Source organism: Chanodichthys erythropterus, chromosome 2 (assembly GCF_024489055.1).
Source record: "Chanodichthys erythropterus isolate Z2021 chromosome 2, ASM2448905v1, whole genome shotgun sequence".
Taxonomy (NCBI): Eukaryota; Metazoa; Chordata; class Actinopteri; order Cypriniformes; family Xenocyprididae; genus Chanodichthys; species Chanodichthys erythropterus.
This window is the reverse complement of record NC_090222.1, coordinates 3,423,636-3,439,821: the sequence shown is the minus strand read 5'-3', so window position 1 is coordinate 3,439,821 and position 16,186 is coordinate 3,423,636. Positions and strand designations below refer to the sequence as shown.

General features: G+C 38.9%; 1 protein-coding gene across 4 annotated transcripts in view; it reads left to right on the top strand.

Annotated features, from left to right (window-relative positions):
• Positions 1–16,186, top strand: part of lars2 (leucyl-tRNA synthetase 2, mitochondrial) — a 125,546-nt gene that overhangs the window by 80,072 nt on the left and 29,288 nt on the right. For all 4 annotated transcript variants that reach the window (XR_010896360.1, XM_067399857.1, XM_067399833.1 and 1 more), the window contains 2 exons: positions 8,567–8,704; positions 16,033–16,136. Coding sequence is in view for 3 of the 4 variants with exons in the window: in XM_067399857.1 (XP_067255958.1) it covers positions 8,567–8,704; positions 16,033–16,136 (242 nt within the window). In the remaining variant the exon portion in view is untranslated. The remainder of the gene's footprint in view (positions 1–8,566; positions 8,705–16,032; positions 16,137–16,186) is intronic.

The following is a 16,186-nucleotide window of genomic DNA, read 5'->3' as shown; positions in this document are numbered from 1 at the left end:
TTTTATTTTATTATTCAAAAGTACAAGGTTTTGTTGTTATTGTGAGCGTACAGTCGTAGTCTTGCATCACTCTGTAAGCTATCGCCAAAAATGACGGAAGGCCTGTTTTTGTTTCAGCTGCATGAGGAAAAAATCCACCAGAACGCGCCGGCGCTTTCGTCGGCCAGACGGATAAAAATTTAACCAATTTAGTTTCATATTTATATTTAAATATTGGGCTATTGCCTATTATTTTTAAATGAATAAATTCCACCTATGTTCATTATGAAAAGGGAATAGCAATGTCGGAAGACAAATGCAGCGGGTGAGACATAAGTTTGACCACTTCATTAAGTTTTGTTTTATATTAAGTATTTCTTTAAAGTGAATTTCGTTTTGTAGAAATTGCATCTTAATTTTAATCAATGTTTCATCAACCAATTACATATATTTAATAATCAGGAAGAAAACCATGAACGTCGGATGTGGAATGGAAACGAAACCATGTTTCCGCGGCCTTTGAATAAGGCTGAAGCAATATACGTCTTTCTGTTTTAATTAAATGTATTTATTACTTTATTACATGTCTTTATTACTTAAAAATTAGATAAGATGTTCTTGGTCGAACAATATATTTTAGCTGGTCTACTTAGACACACATTTGCGTAGTGGCTTATTGTGCAAACCTTTTTTTCCTACCACACGCCAAACATTTCTTGCAGAATTAAAAAAACAAACAAACAAACAAAACAAAACAAAAAAAACACACAAAAAAACACAACGCTCCGACTTTTAAAAAATCCCTCCTTACTCCAGTCAAAACTTCGCACATACTCTGCTCGGCAGCTGCAGACGCTGGCAAACGCGCGGGGGGAGGGTCGATCCCATTCGGAACTTCTGGAGTGGAGCGTGAAACACTGCAAAACACTGCAAATCTCCATAATACACACAAATAAAGAAACTTACTGCAAATACTCATAACAGAGTCTAACAATTGTGTGTTTCGTCAGCTTATTTCATATGATCAGATCAGGATGTTAAAATTAACAAAAAGAACCAAGATTGCAAAAAGGTCTGTCAGGCGCATAGCTTAGGCTAATATTTTGAGTCTCCCGCCCTCTGGATTAATGGCTTTGGTGACAAACATTTTAAACAAAGCGCCCTTCCCCCATCTCAAACTTGTCAGGCACTGTTAGGTTGGGTGAGTGCTTTTTATGCACACAAGATAATGTAAAAAATTTATACATTGATATATAAATGGAACACAATCGGTTTGTTGTTTTTGTTTGTTTTTCTTTAACATTTTCATTTTATTTCTTTGTCTTTAAGGAACATTGGATGGCAGTAAAGATTCTGCGCAGTTATTGTTCTAATAATACGGAGCCATAATGTTACATATCTTGGTCAATTCTTTCAAGCTGCTTTACAGCTTAACCACAGTTTGCAACATCAGCAGTTATTGAAATGATCTGAATCAACACAGATCTGCTGATATAAATAAATAGGCCTAAATAAATAGCAAAAAACAAGATTGGGTTTGTACGGTTCATCTGAACTATAATTTAATGATTTATGTTATGATGTTATAGAAGTACAATGTACAGATGCCTATATGTTTTGCACAGTAATATTTAATAAAGAATCTTAAACTTCCAATGTTAAACATGTTCTCGTCATTTTGCTCTTAACTGCAGTCAAAATACAAATATATTCATATGCATTGTGTAGTCCATTGTGTAGAGTCAGATTAGGCGCAAACTATCTATAGCAGAAACTTTTTATCTTAATAGCCTAGCACTTGTTGAATAACAAAATGTTGATTATTGGGATAACTTTTTTTTTTTTTTTTTTTTTTTTTTTTCGTAATTGTGTAGCTTATGGTATGACATTTCTTTTTGTAATGTTTATGAGCATGTTAATGGATACAAACTGCACAATTGCAGTTTATCAGATTGTTACATAGCTATAGTTGAAACATTAACACATTAAAATCGTCTGATAATCATGCAGTAGTTAACATGAACCCTTTGTAAGCGATGTATTACCATTACATCATGGGCGTACGGGACACCCCCCACCCTATGATGGCCCCGGCGCAGATTATTTACTATTTAGCCTTTGCTTTTTTTAGAACTAAACTCAATTGACTAAAGATAAAAATAAAGCATCCAACTGAAGCCCAAAAATGCAAGCAGAATACCACAGAAACTAGTGCTAAATTACCACAAAAGGGGGAAAAATTCACTGTTGTTTCCATCGCCGTTTGTAAGGTAGCCAAGACAACAGCAAGCTTTGACGCGTTACTGTGTTACTGTTAGCGGTCCTGTGCCGAGACAAATAAATATGTTCGGTCTTTGCTGAGATATTATTATTATTATTATATTGCCCAAACGTAAATAGCATATAAGTCTAGAGTTAGGCTATTTCTTTATTCTTTTACTGTAAATACATGAATTTAGTTTTATAATTTGCGTCTAACTTAGAATTTAGAGCAGCTAAAATATATTGTTAGACCAAAACATCTTATCAATTATTTAAGTAATAACGACATGGATGTATTTAAGAAATTTAATAAAAACAGAAAGACTTCTATTGCTTCAGCCTTGTTTTATGTTTTTTTTTTTACATAAAACAAAACTTAATGAAGTGGTCGAACTTATGTCTGACCCGCTGTATTTGTCTCCCAACATTGCGCATCCGTCATGCTATTCACTTTTCATAATCAACATTGGTGACATCTTTAAAAAAAAAAAAAAATTAGGCTATAGCCCAATATTTAAATATAAATATGAAACTAAATTGGTTACATTTTTATCCCTCTGGTCGACGAAAGCGCCGGCGCGTTCTGATGGATTGTCTCCTCATGACAGAAACAACTTAAAACAGGCCTTCCGTCATTTTTGGCGATAGCCTACAGATTAGTACAAGAATACAAATGGTCTACTTTTATTTGTGCGCTCACGATAACAACAAAACCTTGTGCTTTAGTACAATAAAATAAATAAAAACAGCTTTTAGCTGTCTCTCTGCGAGAAACTGAAACGTCTCAAAAGTGAACTTAAACTCAGAGAATAATTACCTAAAAAGAAAGAAATATCTCATTTCGATAATAAATTCGTAGGTCTGTGTTAAATAAGAGGTGATCTACCCGCTGGAATGTGTTGTTTCTGAATTTGATATTTTAAGGAATAGAATACACTCCTGCATTTAAATGCGGCTGCAGGAGTTGCAGTTTTTTTATGACGTTTTATTAATCTGTCCATTCTTTTTAGTTTCAATGATTTAGCTAAATCGTGCCTTAATAATGGGAGCGAAATTATTGAGTGACTCACGTTTTACTAAAATAAAGGGATATAATTCATGGAACATGCAACAATTTCTTAATCAGTGTCCAAACAGATAGGTTATATTTTTCCTAAGTAGTTATCTGTCAAATAAAGGACAGGTAACGAATAACAAAGTATGTGCGAGTCAAAAATCCATGCTGTTTTATTAAAGGAGTTTAAAATATAAATAAAACATGTATTTGTGATAAATATAGGCCTAATATGTAAGAAAACTTACATTTTGCATAAAGATAAATGTGCTTTGATGCATTTGTTGGATAACATGTGGTTAAAGCGCCACTCAGCGGTCAAAAGCTGCAAATGCACTTTGCGACGCGGCGGCAGGCACGGCGGTAGAATCACCGTTTTGGATGGCCACCTACTGTATATATATCGTCATTGTCCATCCCTAAAGCATATATAATTTTATAGTATAGTTTTTGTCAGTGTTTGTGGCGAACCGGGCGAGCGAGAGCCGTGAGGGAACGGCGCGAGGCCGGTGACGCGAGTGTTAATGAGCTTCACCTGGGAGGTGCATCGGCCTTGAGTCCCTCACGGAGGAGCTCCGGGAGCATAAAAGGAGGAGCGACTACCGTGAAGGACGAGAGAGGACCAGGCCTGGACTTTATTTTATGTTTTATTATGTTTGTGTGGCCGGCAGACGTCCACGAAGGTCTGCCGGCATTACTTTCGTTTTGTTTGTTTATTTTATATTAAAGTTTTATTGAACGTTCGCCGGTTCCCGCCTCCTTCTTCCCACATCTACTAACCTCGTTACATTGGTGCCGAAACCCGGGAGGAAGGAGGGACATGCTGTCGGAGAGCCCTCGCTGCTGAGGGGGATCGCGGTGCTGCGGAGTTCGGGCAGCGCGGGAGTTAAGACCGCGAGAGGCTGCCCGAGGCGGTGGTGCTGGAGCCTTGTGAAAGGTGGGACGGAGACCTGGATGCCGTGCTCCTGGGACGAGGTGGGGTGGCTGCCGTCCAGGAGGGAGCGGAGGAGTCGCCGCCATCCGCCGTGGGCCGGAGCCTGCTGCCGTCCGCCATGAAGGGGAGGAGCAGGGGACTTGGGACTCGCTGCCGGCTGCCCTCAGCCGGAGGAGCCATCGCCGGCCGCCAGGAGGCGGTCGAGGATCGGGCCATCCACCAAGCATCCTGTGCCATCGCATGTGGCACCGCGAGGAAGAGCCTCTTGGCAGGCTGAGGACCGAGCGGCAGTGTGTCGGGGAACCGGACCAAGAATTTTTTTTTCTCTTTCTTTTTCCTCTCTCCCCTCTCTCGTCCTGTCGCTCCCCTTGCTTCTGTCTCCTTTCTCTCGTCTCGTCTGTCCTTACCCCCAGGTGCTGCGGCCGCCGAGACAGGCCCCGGGGGGGGGAGTAGAGCGCAGTCTCGGGAGTGGCGACCAGGGCGGGCGAGAGCCGTGAGGGAACGGCGCGAGGTCCCTCACAGAGGAGCTCCGGGAGCATAAAAGGAGGAGCGACTACCGTGAAGGACGAGAGAGGACCAGGCCTGGACTTTATTTTATGTTTTATTATGTTGGTGTGGCCGGCAGACGTCCGCGAGGGTCTGCCGGCATTACTTTCGTTTTGTTTGTTTATTTTATATTAAAGTTTTATTGAACGTTCGCCGGTTCCCGCCTCCTTCTTCCCACATCTACTAACCTCATTACAGTGTTTATTTAAAAACACCCAATTATGCAGAATATAAGATGGAAAATATTTAATTGATGAGTTGTCAACATAATATATAACAAATGAATGTTTCTCACCCTGGACTCCAGCTGTTTCTGTGAATTGCAGTGATCCATTTGCTTCTTTTTTCTGTAGCTTTCGGCAGTTTTTAAATATATATATATATTTGTACAGTCAATCACAAAGCTCTTTTTTGTTTTGGATGTGTTTTGTGTGTTTTTTGCGACATTCACGCTGAAAACCAGTGCTGCCACTCAGTCTTTTGCCACTCTGTGGGCATGACTGCAGTCATAACGGTCGACAGTGATGTCCCGTGCATACCCTCTATAGGGCCCAATTAGCCATTTTCTCTCCCCAGTGTCATGTGACTCATTAGGGTTACAAGGTCTCAGGTGTGAATGGGGAGCAGGTGTGCCAAGACCATACAGCGGTTTAACAGGACAGGTTCCTCTCAGAACAGGCCTCGCCATGGTCGACCAAAGAAGTTGAGTGCACGTGCTCAGCCTCATATCCAGAGGTTGTGTTTGGGAAATAGACGTATAAGTGCTGCCAGCATTGCTGCAGAGGTTAAAGGGGTGGGGGATCAGCCTTACAGTGCTCAAACCATACACTGCATCAAATTGGTCTGCATGGCTGTCATCCCATAAGGAAGCCTCTTCTAAAGATGATGCTCAAGAAAGCCCGCAAACAGTTTGCTGAAGACAAGCAGACTAAAGACATGGATTACTGGAACCATGTCCTGTGGTCTGATGAGACCAAGATAAACTTATTTGGTTCAGATGGTGTCATGCGTGTGTGGCGGCAACCAGGTGAGGAGTACCAAGACAAGTGTATCTTGCCTACAGTCAAGCATGGTGGTTGGAGTGTCATGGTCTGGGGCTGCATGAGTGCTACCGGCACTGGGGAGCTACAGTTCATTGAGGGAACCATGAATGAGCAGAGCATGATCCCCTCCTTTCGGAGACTGGGCCGCAAGGCAGTATACCAGCATGATAACGACCCCAAACACACCTCCAAGATACCACTGCCTTGCTAAAGAAGCTGAGAGTAAAGGTGATGGACTGGCCAAGTATGTCTCCAGAACTAAACCCTATTGAGCATCTATGGGGCATCCTCAAACAGAAGGTGGAGGAGGGCAAGGTCTCTAACATCCACCAGCTCCGTGATGTCGTCATGGAGGAGTGGAAGAGGACTCCAGTGGTAACCTGTGAAGCTCTGGTGAACTCCATGATGCCCAAAAGGGTTAAGGCAGTGCTGGAAAATAATGGTGGCCACACAAAATATTGACACTTTGGACCCAATTTGGACATTTTCACTTAGGGGTGTACTCACTTTGGGGGCCAGCAGTTGTGTTGAGTTATTTTGAGGGGACAGCAAATTTACACTGTTATACAAGCTGTACACTCACTACTTTACACTGTAGCAAAGTGTCACTTCTTCAGTGTTGTCACATGAAAAGATATAATAAAGTATTTACAAAAATGTGAGGGGTGTACTCACTTCTGTGAGATACTGTATATCATATATTTATAAATCAAACTCAAAGTAAATGCATTATATGGTGGAATTTAATCATCATCGAAGCTCAACAAGTGAAATATCTTCATCACAGGTGAAACATCATTATTCATAGAATATTTTCACCACATTTAAGATTGCATCCATAAAGTGTAGGGAAAGTTTAATAAATAATTGTTTTACAAAAAAATTGTTTCACCTACAAAATTTCAATTAAGCTTTGCACTACGTTTCACGTACAGGTATGAAATTCAGTAGACAGATGTAACAGCCCAATACCTACAAAAAAGACCCCGGTGCAAAATCTGAAAACCCAACAGGAAGTGAGATATTTTTAATTTTCCCTGCAAAGTTTGTGCAGTTTTTGCCATTTCCACACATTGTACTTTAACAAACTCCTCCTAGAGCTTTAATCAGATCAACATCATATTTGGTCAGTCTAATCTAAAGGCCTTTGTGACGTTAAATTGTGAAGTTTTCTTTGAAGGGCATGTCTGTGGCGGCCTAACAAAGTTTGATGTTTCGCCATGAAAAAGGAAGTTGTTGTAACTTGAGCATACAATGTCCCATCTGCCCCAAACTTGATAATAGTCCTGGCCTGAAGACATCTACATGCCAATATTCAGTGACAGTCATATCGCCATCTGCAGGCAACAGGAAATGACTTGTTTTACACTGATTAACTCCTCATAGAGCTTTAATCAGATCAATATCATATTTGGTCTATCTAATCTTAATGCTTTAGCAATGTGAAATTGTGAAGATCTGCCCCAAACTTCACATTTGTGATAAGAGTCCTGGCCTGAACACATCTACATGCCAATATTCAGTTTGTCATAGCGCCACCTGCTGGCAACAGGAAATGACATGCTTTACACTTTAATTCACTCACAGAGACACATTTCAATATGCCACGAAGTTCCAAACATGCTAGAGACACGTTAAATCATGCAACACTTAGCTAAGTGCTAATGTATGCGATTAATGCCACGAAACAGGAAGTTGTTGTAACTCAGGCATACAATGTCCGATCTGCTCCAAACTTGATAATAGTCCTGGACTGAAGACATCTACATGGTAATATTCAGTTACGGTCAAAGCGCCACCTGTTGACAGCAGGAAGTGTGGCACTTTCAAATGACTTTGCCATAATTCTCCTGTATTTACTCGCTTACATGCATGTCACCCACTGTTCACTGTTTTCCTGAGGCCAACAGGTGGCGGTGATCCCGGGTGCGAGGACCCTTTCATCGCTGCTTGCAGCTTTAATTTATTATCATATCTTATTATTATTAGCATATCTTAGTATATCTTATTATTATTATTAGTATATTCGCATATTACAGATTTGCTTTTCCAGTGCTGTTGGGTTCACTTTTAGACTTTTTTCCCCCCTTGTGAAGACAAATAAGTAGTTCTGCATAAATTCATGTTATTTTTAGGATTAATCATGATTAATTATATATAAACCAACTGACATCCCTAATTAAAATATTTTCATGTTTAATAGTAGCCCCTATTAAATCATTTTGTTTTCTTCAGAGTACCTATGAAAGGTTATGTTTAGTCAGTGGAATCACTGTTAGTAATTAGTCATTCTGTTAGTAATAGAAGTGTCATGTAAATACTGTACAATATTGAATGAAAGTAAATGCACGAGAATCGCTTCCAGAGCCCTTTTACTGTTGTCTACCGTATGTGGATATGTTTGGGTTAAATGTACGGTTAGTTCAGTGCTTCTGGCAGCTGGTTATAGAGTGTGACGTGTTTGTTTATCACAGTTTGTTCAAGTATGCTTATTGTTTTGTTTTAAGTCACTGTGCGGTTCACGTTCTCTCTTCAGAGAGCAGTTGAATGTGTTATTTGAGTGTGTTAAATGTGATGTCCGTATAAAGCGGCGCCAACAGTAAAGTGTTTTTAGTGAGTTCGTGAGATCTACCAACACCTGTCGCTCTGTAGCCTGTGCTCATGTTTCAGTGTGGATGTCTGTGCGTCAGTGACCCCTAGTGGCCGCTCTCTCAAGATAGAGCCTGAGGTGTTCCTCTCCCCTCACAGGCCTTTTGCACGTTCCCGAGTGGATCACTGGATGCCTGTGGATGTTTACATCGGAGGGAAAGAGCACGCCGTCATGCACCTGTACTACGCACGCTTCCTCAGCCACTTCTGCAGAGACCAGGGCATGGTTTCACACAGGTGCAACACACACACACATACACTAGTGGCCAAAACTGAAAATTGACCCTTTATTCAAGTATTATTACGAATGTCTTAAAGATTTTGTGCGTAGTTGTGCTTGGAGTGATTGTTTTCTTTGTGATAATAACACAATGAAATCATTTTATATAAAGATGATATGAATAATGAACACATGCAAAAACAAAATAGAACCAACGGATTATCTTGTAGTCAGTGTATGCTTTTTCCTGTGAGCTTTTAGTTTTTCTATGCATTTTTTTTTGCACCGTAAAATAAAACTTTTAGCTGTAGTTTGACTTTTTTTCTAAATAATTTTGTCAGATAAATACCTTAATCAAGTTTAGTGTTTTGTTCTTCCTTCATAATTAGAATGTTTAAAAAATATAAAATATTTTCCTCATATTTTGATGGTTTATTCGAACTTGTAGGGTCATCAGTGCAATGAAAAGAGTGCACGAAAGGGCTTTACAACACATTTAACTTTCATAATATGACATATAATGACGTGTTTACTGGCCTGAGGGCGGGGCAACTTGTCACTCACATGAGTTCCACCAATAGCAAACCACAACCATCCAATCAATTCCCCACAGATGAGATCAAGCCCCGCCTTACATATCATCTTGTTCCAGAAGCCGTTTAACTCGGATATACACCACAATAGGGAAGATAAGACTAGCGCAACTTCTGTTTCATGCTGACTAAGAACTAGTCAGACCTCGGGCCGGTTGCATAAATCACTTAGACTAGTCTTAAAAGTTAAGACACTAATGTTTTTCTTGAAGACTCCGAAATTAAAATCAACTAATATTTGTAAAAAAGTATTTTTCATTGTTAGTTACTGTTAACTAATGCAGTTAAGTGATGTTAACAGACAGAAACCTTATTATAAAATTATTATAAAGTGGGCTGGAATATTATTTTGGCATTGGCCTTGGTTACAGTATGATATATAATAAAGAAATGTGGTTTCTTGGTGGAGAAATTTATTTTAGATGAATAGATTTTAAGATAGATTATAAGGAAAGATTTCAGAAACAATTAATTTTTCTATAGTATGATAGTAAGAATGAAATTAAAACTTTTATTAAAACTTATCAAGAACATTCACTAAAGGGATTGTTGGTCGCACTTTACAATAAGGTCTCCTTTATTAGCATGAATTAATACATTTATTTTAGTTTACAGTGCACAGTTCACTGTTAACTAATGATAATTAGTTTATAAATCAGATATATAATTAGTTTAGAGATTAATTAGTAAATGTTGAAATTAACATTTTCTAAGTTTAATAAATGCTGTAGAAGTGTTGTTCATTCTTAGTTCATTTTTAGTTTAGTGTGTTCAAATAGTTCATCCAAAAATGAAAATTGTGCAGTTATTCGCTCACCAATGAATGAACAATCTCGTAAGCTGTTATTTTATTCTTGAAGAACATAAAAAGAGGACAGTTCATATTGTGGCCGCCAACTTTAAAGCTCAAAAAGCTTGAAAAAAATTCAATAAAAACTCATTTAAGTAATTCAAGTGTTCTGAAAGCATTCAGCAGGTTTCTATGATTACTTGTGCACACATTGAATGGACTATTTTGATGGTACTTCTAAGGTGTTTTCTGTCCTTTTTGGTGCTTGACAGTCGCAAAGATTCTTTTAAACATTTTCTCTTTTTGGTTCCAAATAATTACAAATATCAGGATACAGGTTTGAATGCATGAGGATTAGTAAATACTGACAGATTTAAAGGAATAGTTCACTCAAAACGGATTATTTAATCACCCAAGGCCGTCCAAGATGTATATGAATTTCTTTCCACAGCTGAAGAGAAATAAAGTTTTTCTGAGGAAAACATTCTAGGATTTTTCTCCATCTAATGCAAGTGAATGTCGCTCAGTGTAGAATATACAGTATTAATCCATATTTAGGCAGCTTCAAAGGGCTCCAGTACATGATTTGTATAACTGTACTCAAATTTAGTTTATTTCCCCCAAATAAATGATTATGAGTTTCCTTTTGTCACTACCAAAACAATAATGTCACTACCGAAACAGTCATGACCAAAACATGTTTTGAAGTTTCGGTAGTGACAATTTTGGATATGGTTAGCTAGCACAGTTCTAGACAGTTTTACACACATAAAAACTACATTTTATAGAATAACACCCAAAAAAGTTTGCTCATTGCAGAAAAAAGGTGTTTGGTAGAGATGTTTCTCAAAGTTACACACAAATTTTCAGACTTTTGAATACATTTAACTCAAAATGATGGACCTATCTACTATGAGAGGGAAGGACACGGGAATATTTCTTGATCAAAAATGTAGAAGTGTGCTTAAAATCAGTCTAATACTGTTTTGGTAGTGACATGAAAACACGGGACGCATTTTTTTTTTTTTTTACATAAAGCTTCATGATTTACAAAGAAAAAAAAAGAAAAAAAGAACTAAATATATATATATAGTAAGATCAAAGTTCGTCTGGAAGGAAGAGGACGGAGTTGGCAATTGACTGCTGACTGAGCTTTATTCAACAACTCAAAACTGTTCAACAGAAAGACTGTGCAACACTCCAGTCTCACTCCAGTCTGGGTATACACAATTCCCAAAGGGCTTCACTCCAGTATCGCTGTCGTGACCAGCGTCTCAGTCAGCAGTTCCTCTCTCTGTCTCTCATTCCTGCTTCTTGCGCCGTTTTATCCTGTCTCCTCGCCAATTACTGGAATGAGAAACAGGTGTTCGTGATTTACATTCAACCCGCTCACTTACCAACCCTCTCCTTTTATATACGCATATAATATATATACACATATTTATTTATTTATTTATTTTTGAAGAATCAAAAAGATATTTTTAAAAACAAATGGGGGAAAAAATGCAAAATGATTTCAATATAATTTCACAAGTTGAAATTTAGGGGTTAGGGTTCGGGACAACCACCTCCATATTGAAACTACCCAATAAATGATGATTTTATTATATATATATATATATATATATATATATATATATATATATATATATATATATATATATATATATATATATAGTTTTTTATATTATTTTATTTTTATATTTATAGTTTCAGTGCCGCTTTAAAGGGGCTCTATGTAAGATTTTTACTTTAATATAACATAAAAATACCCTAATATGTTTGCAGATATTTAGGAAACATGCGTTCATCATAAGTAATTTAGGAAACATAAGTTCACCTACTTGTTTCTCAGGAAAACAATGCTTCAGCCAGATATTCTACTTTGAAAATGTGCGTTCCGTGTCAGAATGTCTGTTTTTGTTTTGGTCTGTGCGAAACCATGTGCTGCAGTTTATCCAATAGTATTTCAACATGGCAGGTTGCCAGTTGGCGGAAAACAACGCTTACTGCAGCCATGGAAACCAGCAAACGAACTGGGTCAGAAAATCAGGCAATAACGTGAGCTGCGCGTTCTCGCTCTCTTCTCTGTCACGGTGAAGTGACACACACCCGCGCGGGCGCCTCCTCTCTCTCTCTCTCTCTCTCTCTCTCTCTCTCTCTCTCTCTCTCTCTCGTCTCATTCGCTCCGGTTAAGCAGTGTTTGTATTGCGCATTAATTTTAGTCATTCCCGCAGGTCTCGCGCTCACACCGAAAGCGCGCGCACTTGGAGCGAACAAGCCACGCTCAGTCTCAAACAGAGACTCAAGTACCAAAATAAGCGCCTTCCTGCGCTTAAATTGTCAAATACATACAAAAGTATGTCAAAACCAGCGGCACAAGCAATCTTGGCGAGTATACAGATAATCACCGTCAGTTTTGAATCGTTAAATAGCTGTGAACCCATGGCGTGTGTAAGAGTATTACTGTAGGTCCGTTGAACACCGTTCATAAACTCTTAAAGGGACAGCAGTCCAATATTCCTGCTGCTGTCTGTCATGTTAATCAAAGAACAAAAGACAAAGAAAATCACTTTCTGCTCTTGACTGAATAAGTTTTATAACTTTAATGGTAAGAATTGTTTGCAATAAAGACTACAGAAATTAAGGTAACCAATGCAAAATAACACAAAGTTTGTGTGTATGCACAGTGATAATCAAAAATAAATGGGACCAAACACAAGTTTGGTCCCAAACATTTGATTACTTTAATTTCTGTAGTATTTCTTGCAGGGGCGATTCTAGGGTCAGAGCTTTAGGGGTGCTGAGCACCCAATGAGCCCCACTGCCACCACCCACCCTCTTTTCACACAAAAAACAAAAATATGTCTATTGAAAACTAACTTTATCATTTTAACATTGATTAAACTAACTCCAAAATCCAGATTTTTTTCTTTCTTTTTTTTTTTTTAGCCTAGTTATTAATTGAATAACGAGACACAAATTCAATCGTGTTTGGTCCCATTTATTTTTGATTATCACAGTGCATACACACAAACTTTTAGTCCAAAATTGCGCACAATTGGAGAAATGCACGTTTACCTCAGATTTCATTAGATAGAATAACCCGGGCCGCACACGGGGTTTTAATTACCGAGGTCAGAAAATGTAGCCTAGTATGCTAGGGGGGTTGGGGGGCATGCTCCCCCGAGAAAATTTAGATTTCTCTGGTGTACATATGTGCATTTTAATACGTTTTAAGGCCAACAAATTGGATAACAATAGCTTTAAAGCCATGTCAACAAATACATGCCTGCACAGTTTTGAGGCAGCTTTAATCGTATGTTTGGTAATTTCCATGACTTAACTTACAACAGAACAACGACGGTCATTGCTCGCAGTTTCTTTCGCGCTTTATTTAAGCTATAATAAAGTAATTATGCAGCGCGCGCTTGCGCATTTGCGCAGCAATTCTTGAGTGCGCGCCACGAGCACAGTACAACAGCTGATTGGACAGTCATGTTAATTTTTATGAGTTTTACCGACATAGCCTGACAACATCTCATCTGACCGCAGTTCACTGTTGTTAAACTGAAGCTCTTTCATAGTCACCTGCACCTTTTCCGCGCTCGTTTGACACGCCTGGCGCTGAGGCGAAGTCGGAACGCGCGTCTGAAAAGTGTCCCGTTTGTTGTGGTCGTAAAGAGACAGATCTATATAAACGCAGCGTTTTACTTTGTTTAAAAAAAGATTTATATTTGTGGTACTTTATATGCTCTGTTGGTGGTTTGAGGAGTAGCATCACCCAAGGGGGATATTTTTTTATACTGACTCCAGTAGGCTACTCACCGATATGGTTTCGGAATCGGAACAACTCTAGGTAAAAGGAAAGAAGTGGGAGACACAACTTTGGAGCAACTTAGTTGATTCACAACACTAAATAACGGGTTCTCTCTCTGCGTGTTTCGCGCTGGATGACGGTCGTGCCGAGCGGTGCAGGTACAGAGGAGAAGTAGAAGAAGAGAAGAGGATGACACCATTTGCTAAGGGGGATGTTTTCATTTTCATCCTTAACACATACATTTTAAACCACAAACTACAGAGTATGTTTTGGACATTATTTAACCTTGTAAAAGACGAACAAAAATTTTAGAATGACTTTTCTTACTCCAAGTTTTAGGGGTGCTGAAGCACCCCTAAAAAGGGGCTAGCCTCGCCCATGATTTCTTGCCTGAATAAAAACCCAGTTAACCCAAAAAACTTAGTTTCATAGCTTTCTTTATTCTATTGCGTTTATTTGAGCTGTTTATATTTTTGTAACGAGGTTAGTAGATGGGGGAAGAAGGAGGCGGGAACCGGCGAACATTCAACAAACTTTAAAATAAAATAAAATAAACAAAGAACAAAACGAAAGTAATGCCGGCAGACCCTCGCGGACGTCTGCCGGCCACACCAACATAATAAAACATAAAATAAAGTCCAGGCCTGGTCCTCTCTCATCCTTCACTGACGTCGCTCCTCCTTTTATGCCTCCGGAGCTCCTCCGTGAGAGACTCGAGGCCGGCACGCCTCGCAGGTGATGCTCATTATCACTCGCGTCACCGCCCTCGCGCCGTTCCCTCACGGCTCTCGCCCGCCCTGGTCGTCACAATTTTATTACTGACTTTTAATTTTTTTAATGAAAATAAAACTCTGCATTGAAGAAAAGTAGATTTTTGTTTGTATATGTTGTCATTTATAGTTCTTAGAGAGAAAATCGGAATCGGCAAAAAATATGTATCGGCCGATCACACTAACAAAAAAATCGGAAATCGGAATCGGCCAAGAAAATTGCAATTGGTGCATCTCTACTAAAAAGCCTCTGAATCCATCAGCTTATAGTCTTTAAGTCTCTTCAGCTTTCATTGTCATTTGCACTACCTATTGTTGCTGGCAACCACATGCTGTAAAAGCTGGCAACTCGCGTCTTTGAACGAGGGGGCGAGCCGAACAATATTTTGAATTTGGACTGCAGTACCTATTTTGAACACTGGGTGTCATTCCTACAGAGAGCCCCTTTAAAGGGCTTTATGCAATACCAGTTGAGAAATAAGGGTCTTATCTTACTTATGGAACGAACGCAGCACCAGTTCTTTTTTTGCCGTAAGTACAATAGGGAAGGTGTAGGACATACAGCGTAAGCTTTTTGAAGAATAAAAAAGTGCGGTTTTGGCGGAAGCGCTTGGAAGGCGATCATTTGTTTATATAAAGCATATACATTTACATTTTTTCGAAAATAACCAATCGTTTCTATAAGGAGAATAATCCTGGAATGTTTTCATCAAAAACTTTAATTTATTTTCGACTGAAGAAAGAAGGACATGAATATCTTGGATGACATGGGGGTGAGTAAATTATCAGGAAAATTTTATTTGAAGGTGAACTAATCCTGTAAGCTTATTTTAAATATCATTGTTGGATTCAATAGATAATAGAAGGATCTTAGTAAACATCTATTTGAATTCTTGGACAGCAGTTTGCACCAGTTCTGTAGAATGGCCCATATACTTTTTAAGTACAAATGCTTGCCTTGACACTTCACACAGCTGGAATAAGGCGTGCAATTGTACTTACATTATATGTATATACATTTGTATCTTTTTCTGAAAATGACTGATCATTTAGCTAAGACCCTTATTTGTCAGCTGGGGTCGTGTGGAGCCCTTTAAAGGCTAAATATGGATTTTGGACCATCAAAAATGATCTACATTGAGCGACATTTAATTGCATTAGATGGAGAAAAATCCTGGAATGATTTCCTTAAAAAACACTTTCTTTCTCTTGGCTGGCCTTGGGTGAGTAAATAATCAGGAAATTTTCATTTTGGGTGAACTATTCCTTTAAGAAAGTAAATGTGGTCAGTTTTGATTTCATGCACAAAGCTCTGTGCTTGTTTACTTCATATGTCAGATTAATGAACATCTATTCTCCTCCTTCTTCTCAGGGAGCCCTTCAGAAAGCTGCTGGTTCAGGGTCTGATAAAGGGGCAGACGTTCAGGGTGGCAGAGACCGGCCAGTACCTGAAGAAAGAGGACGTTGATTTCACAGGTGTGTGTGTGAGTAAGAGGGTATGAAGTACAGTATGTAGCCATCAGTGC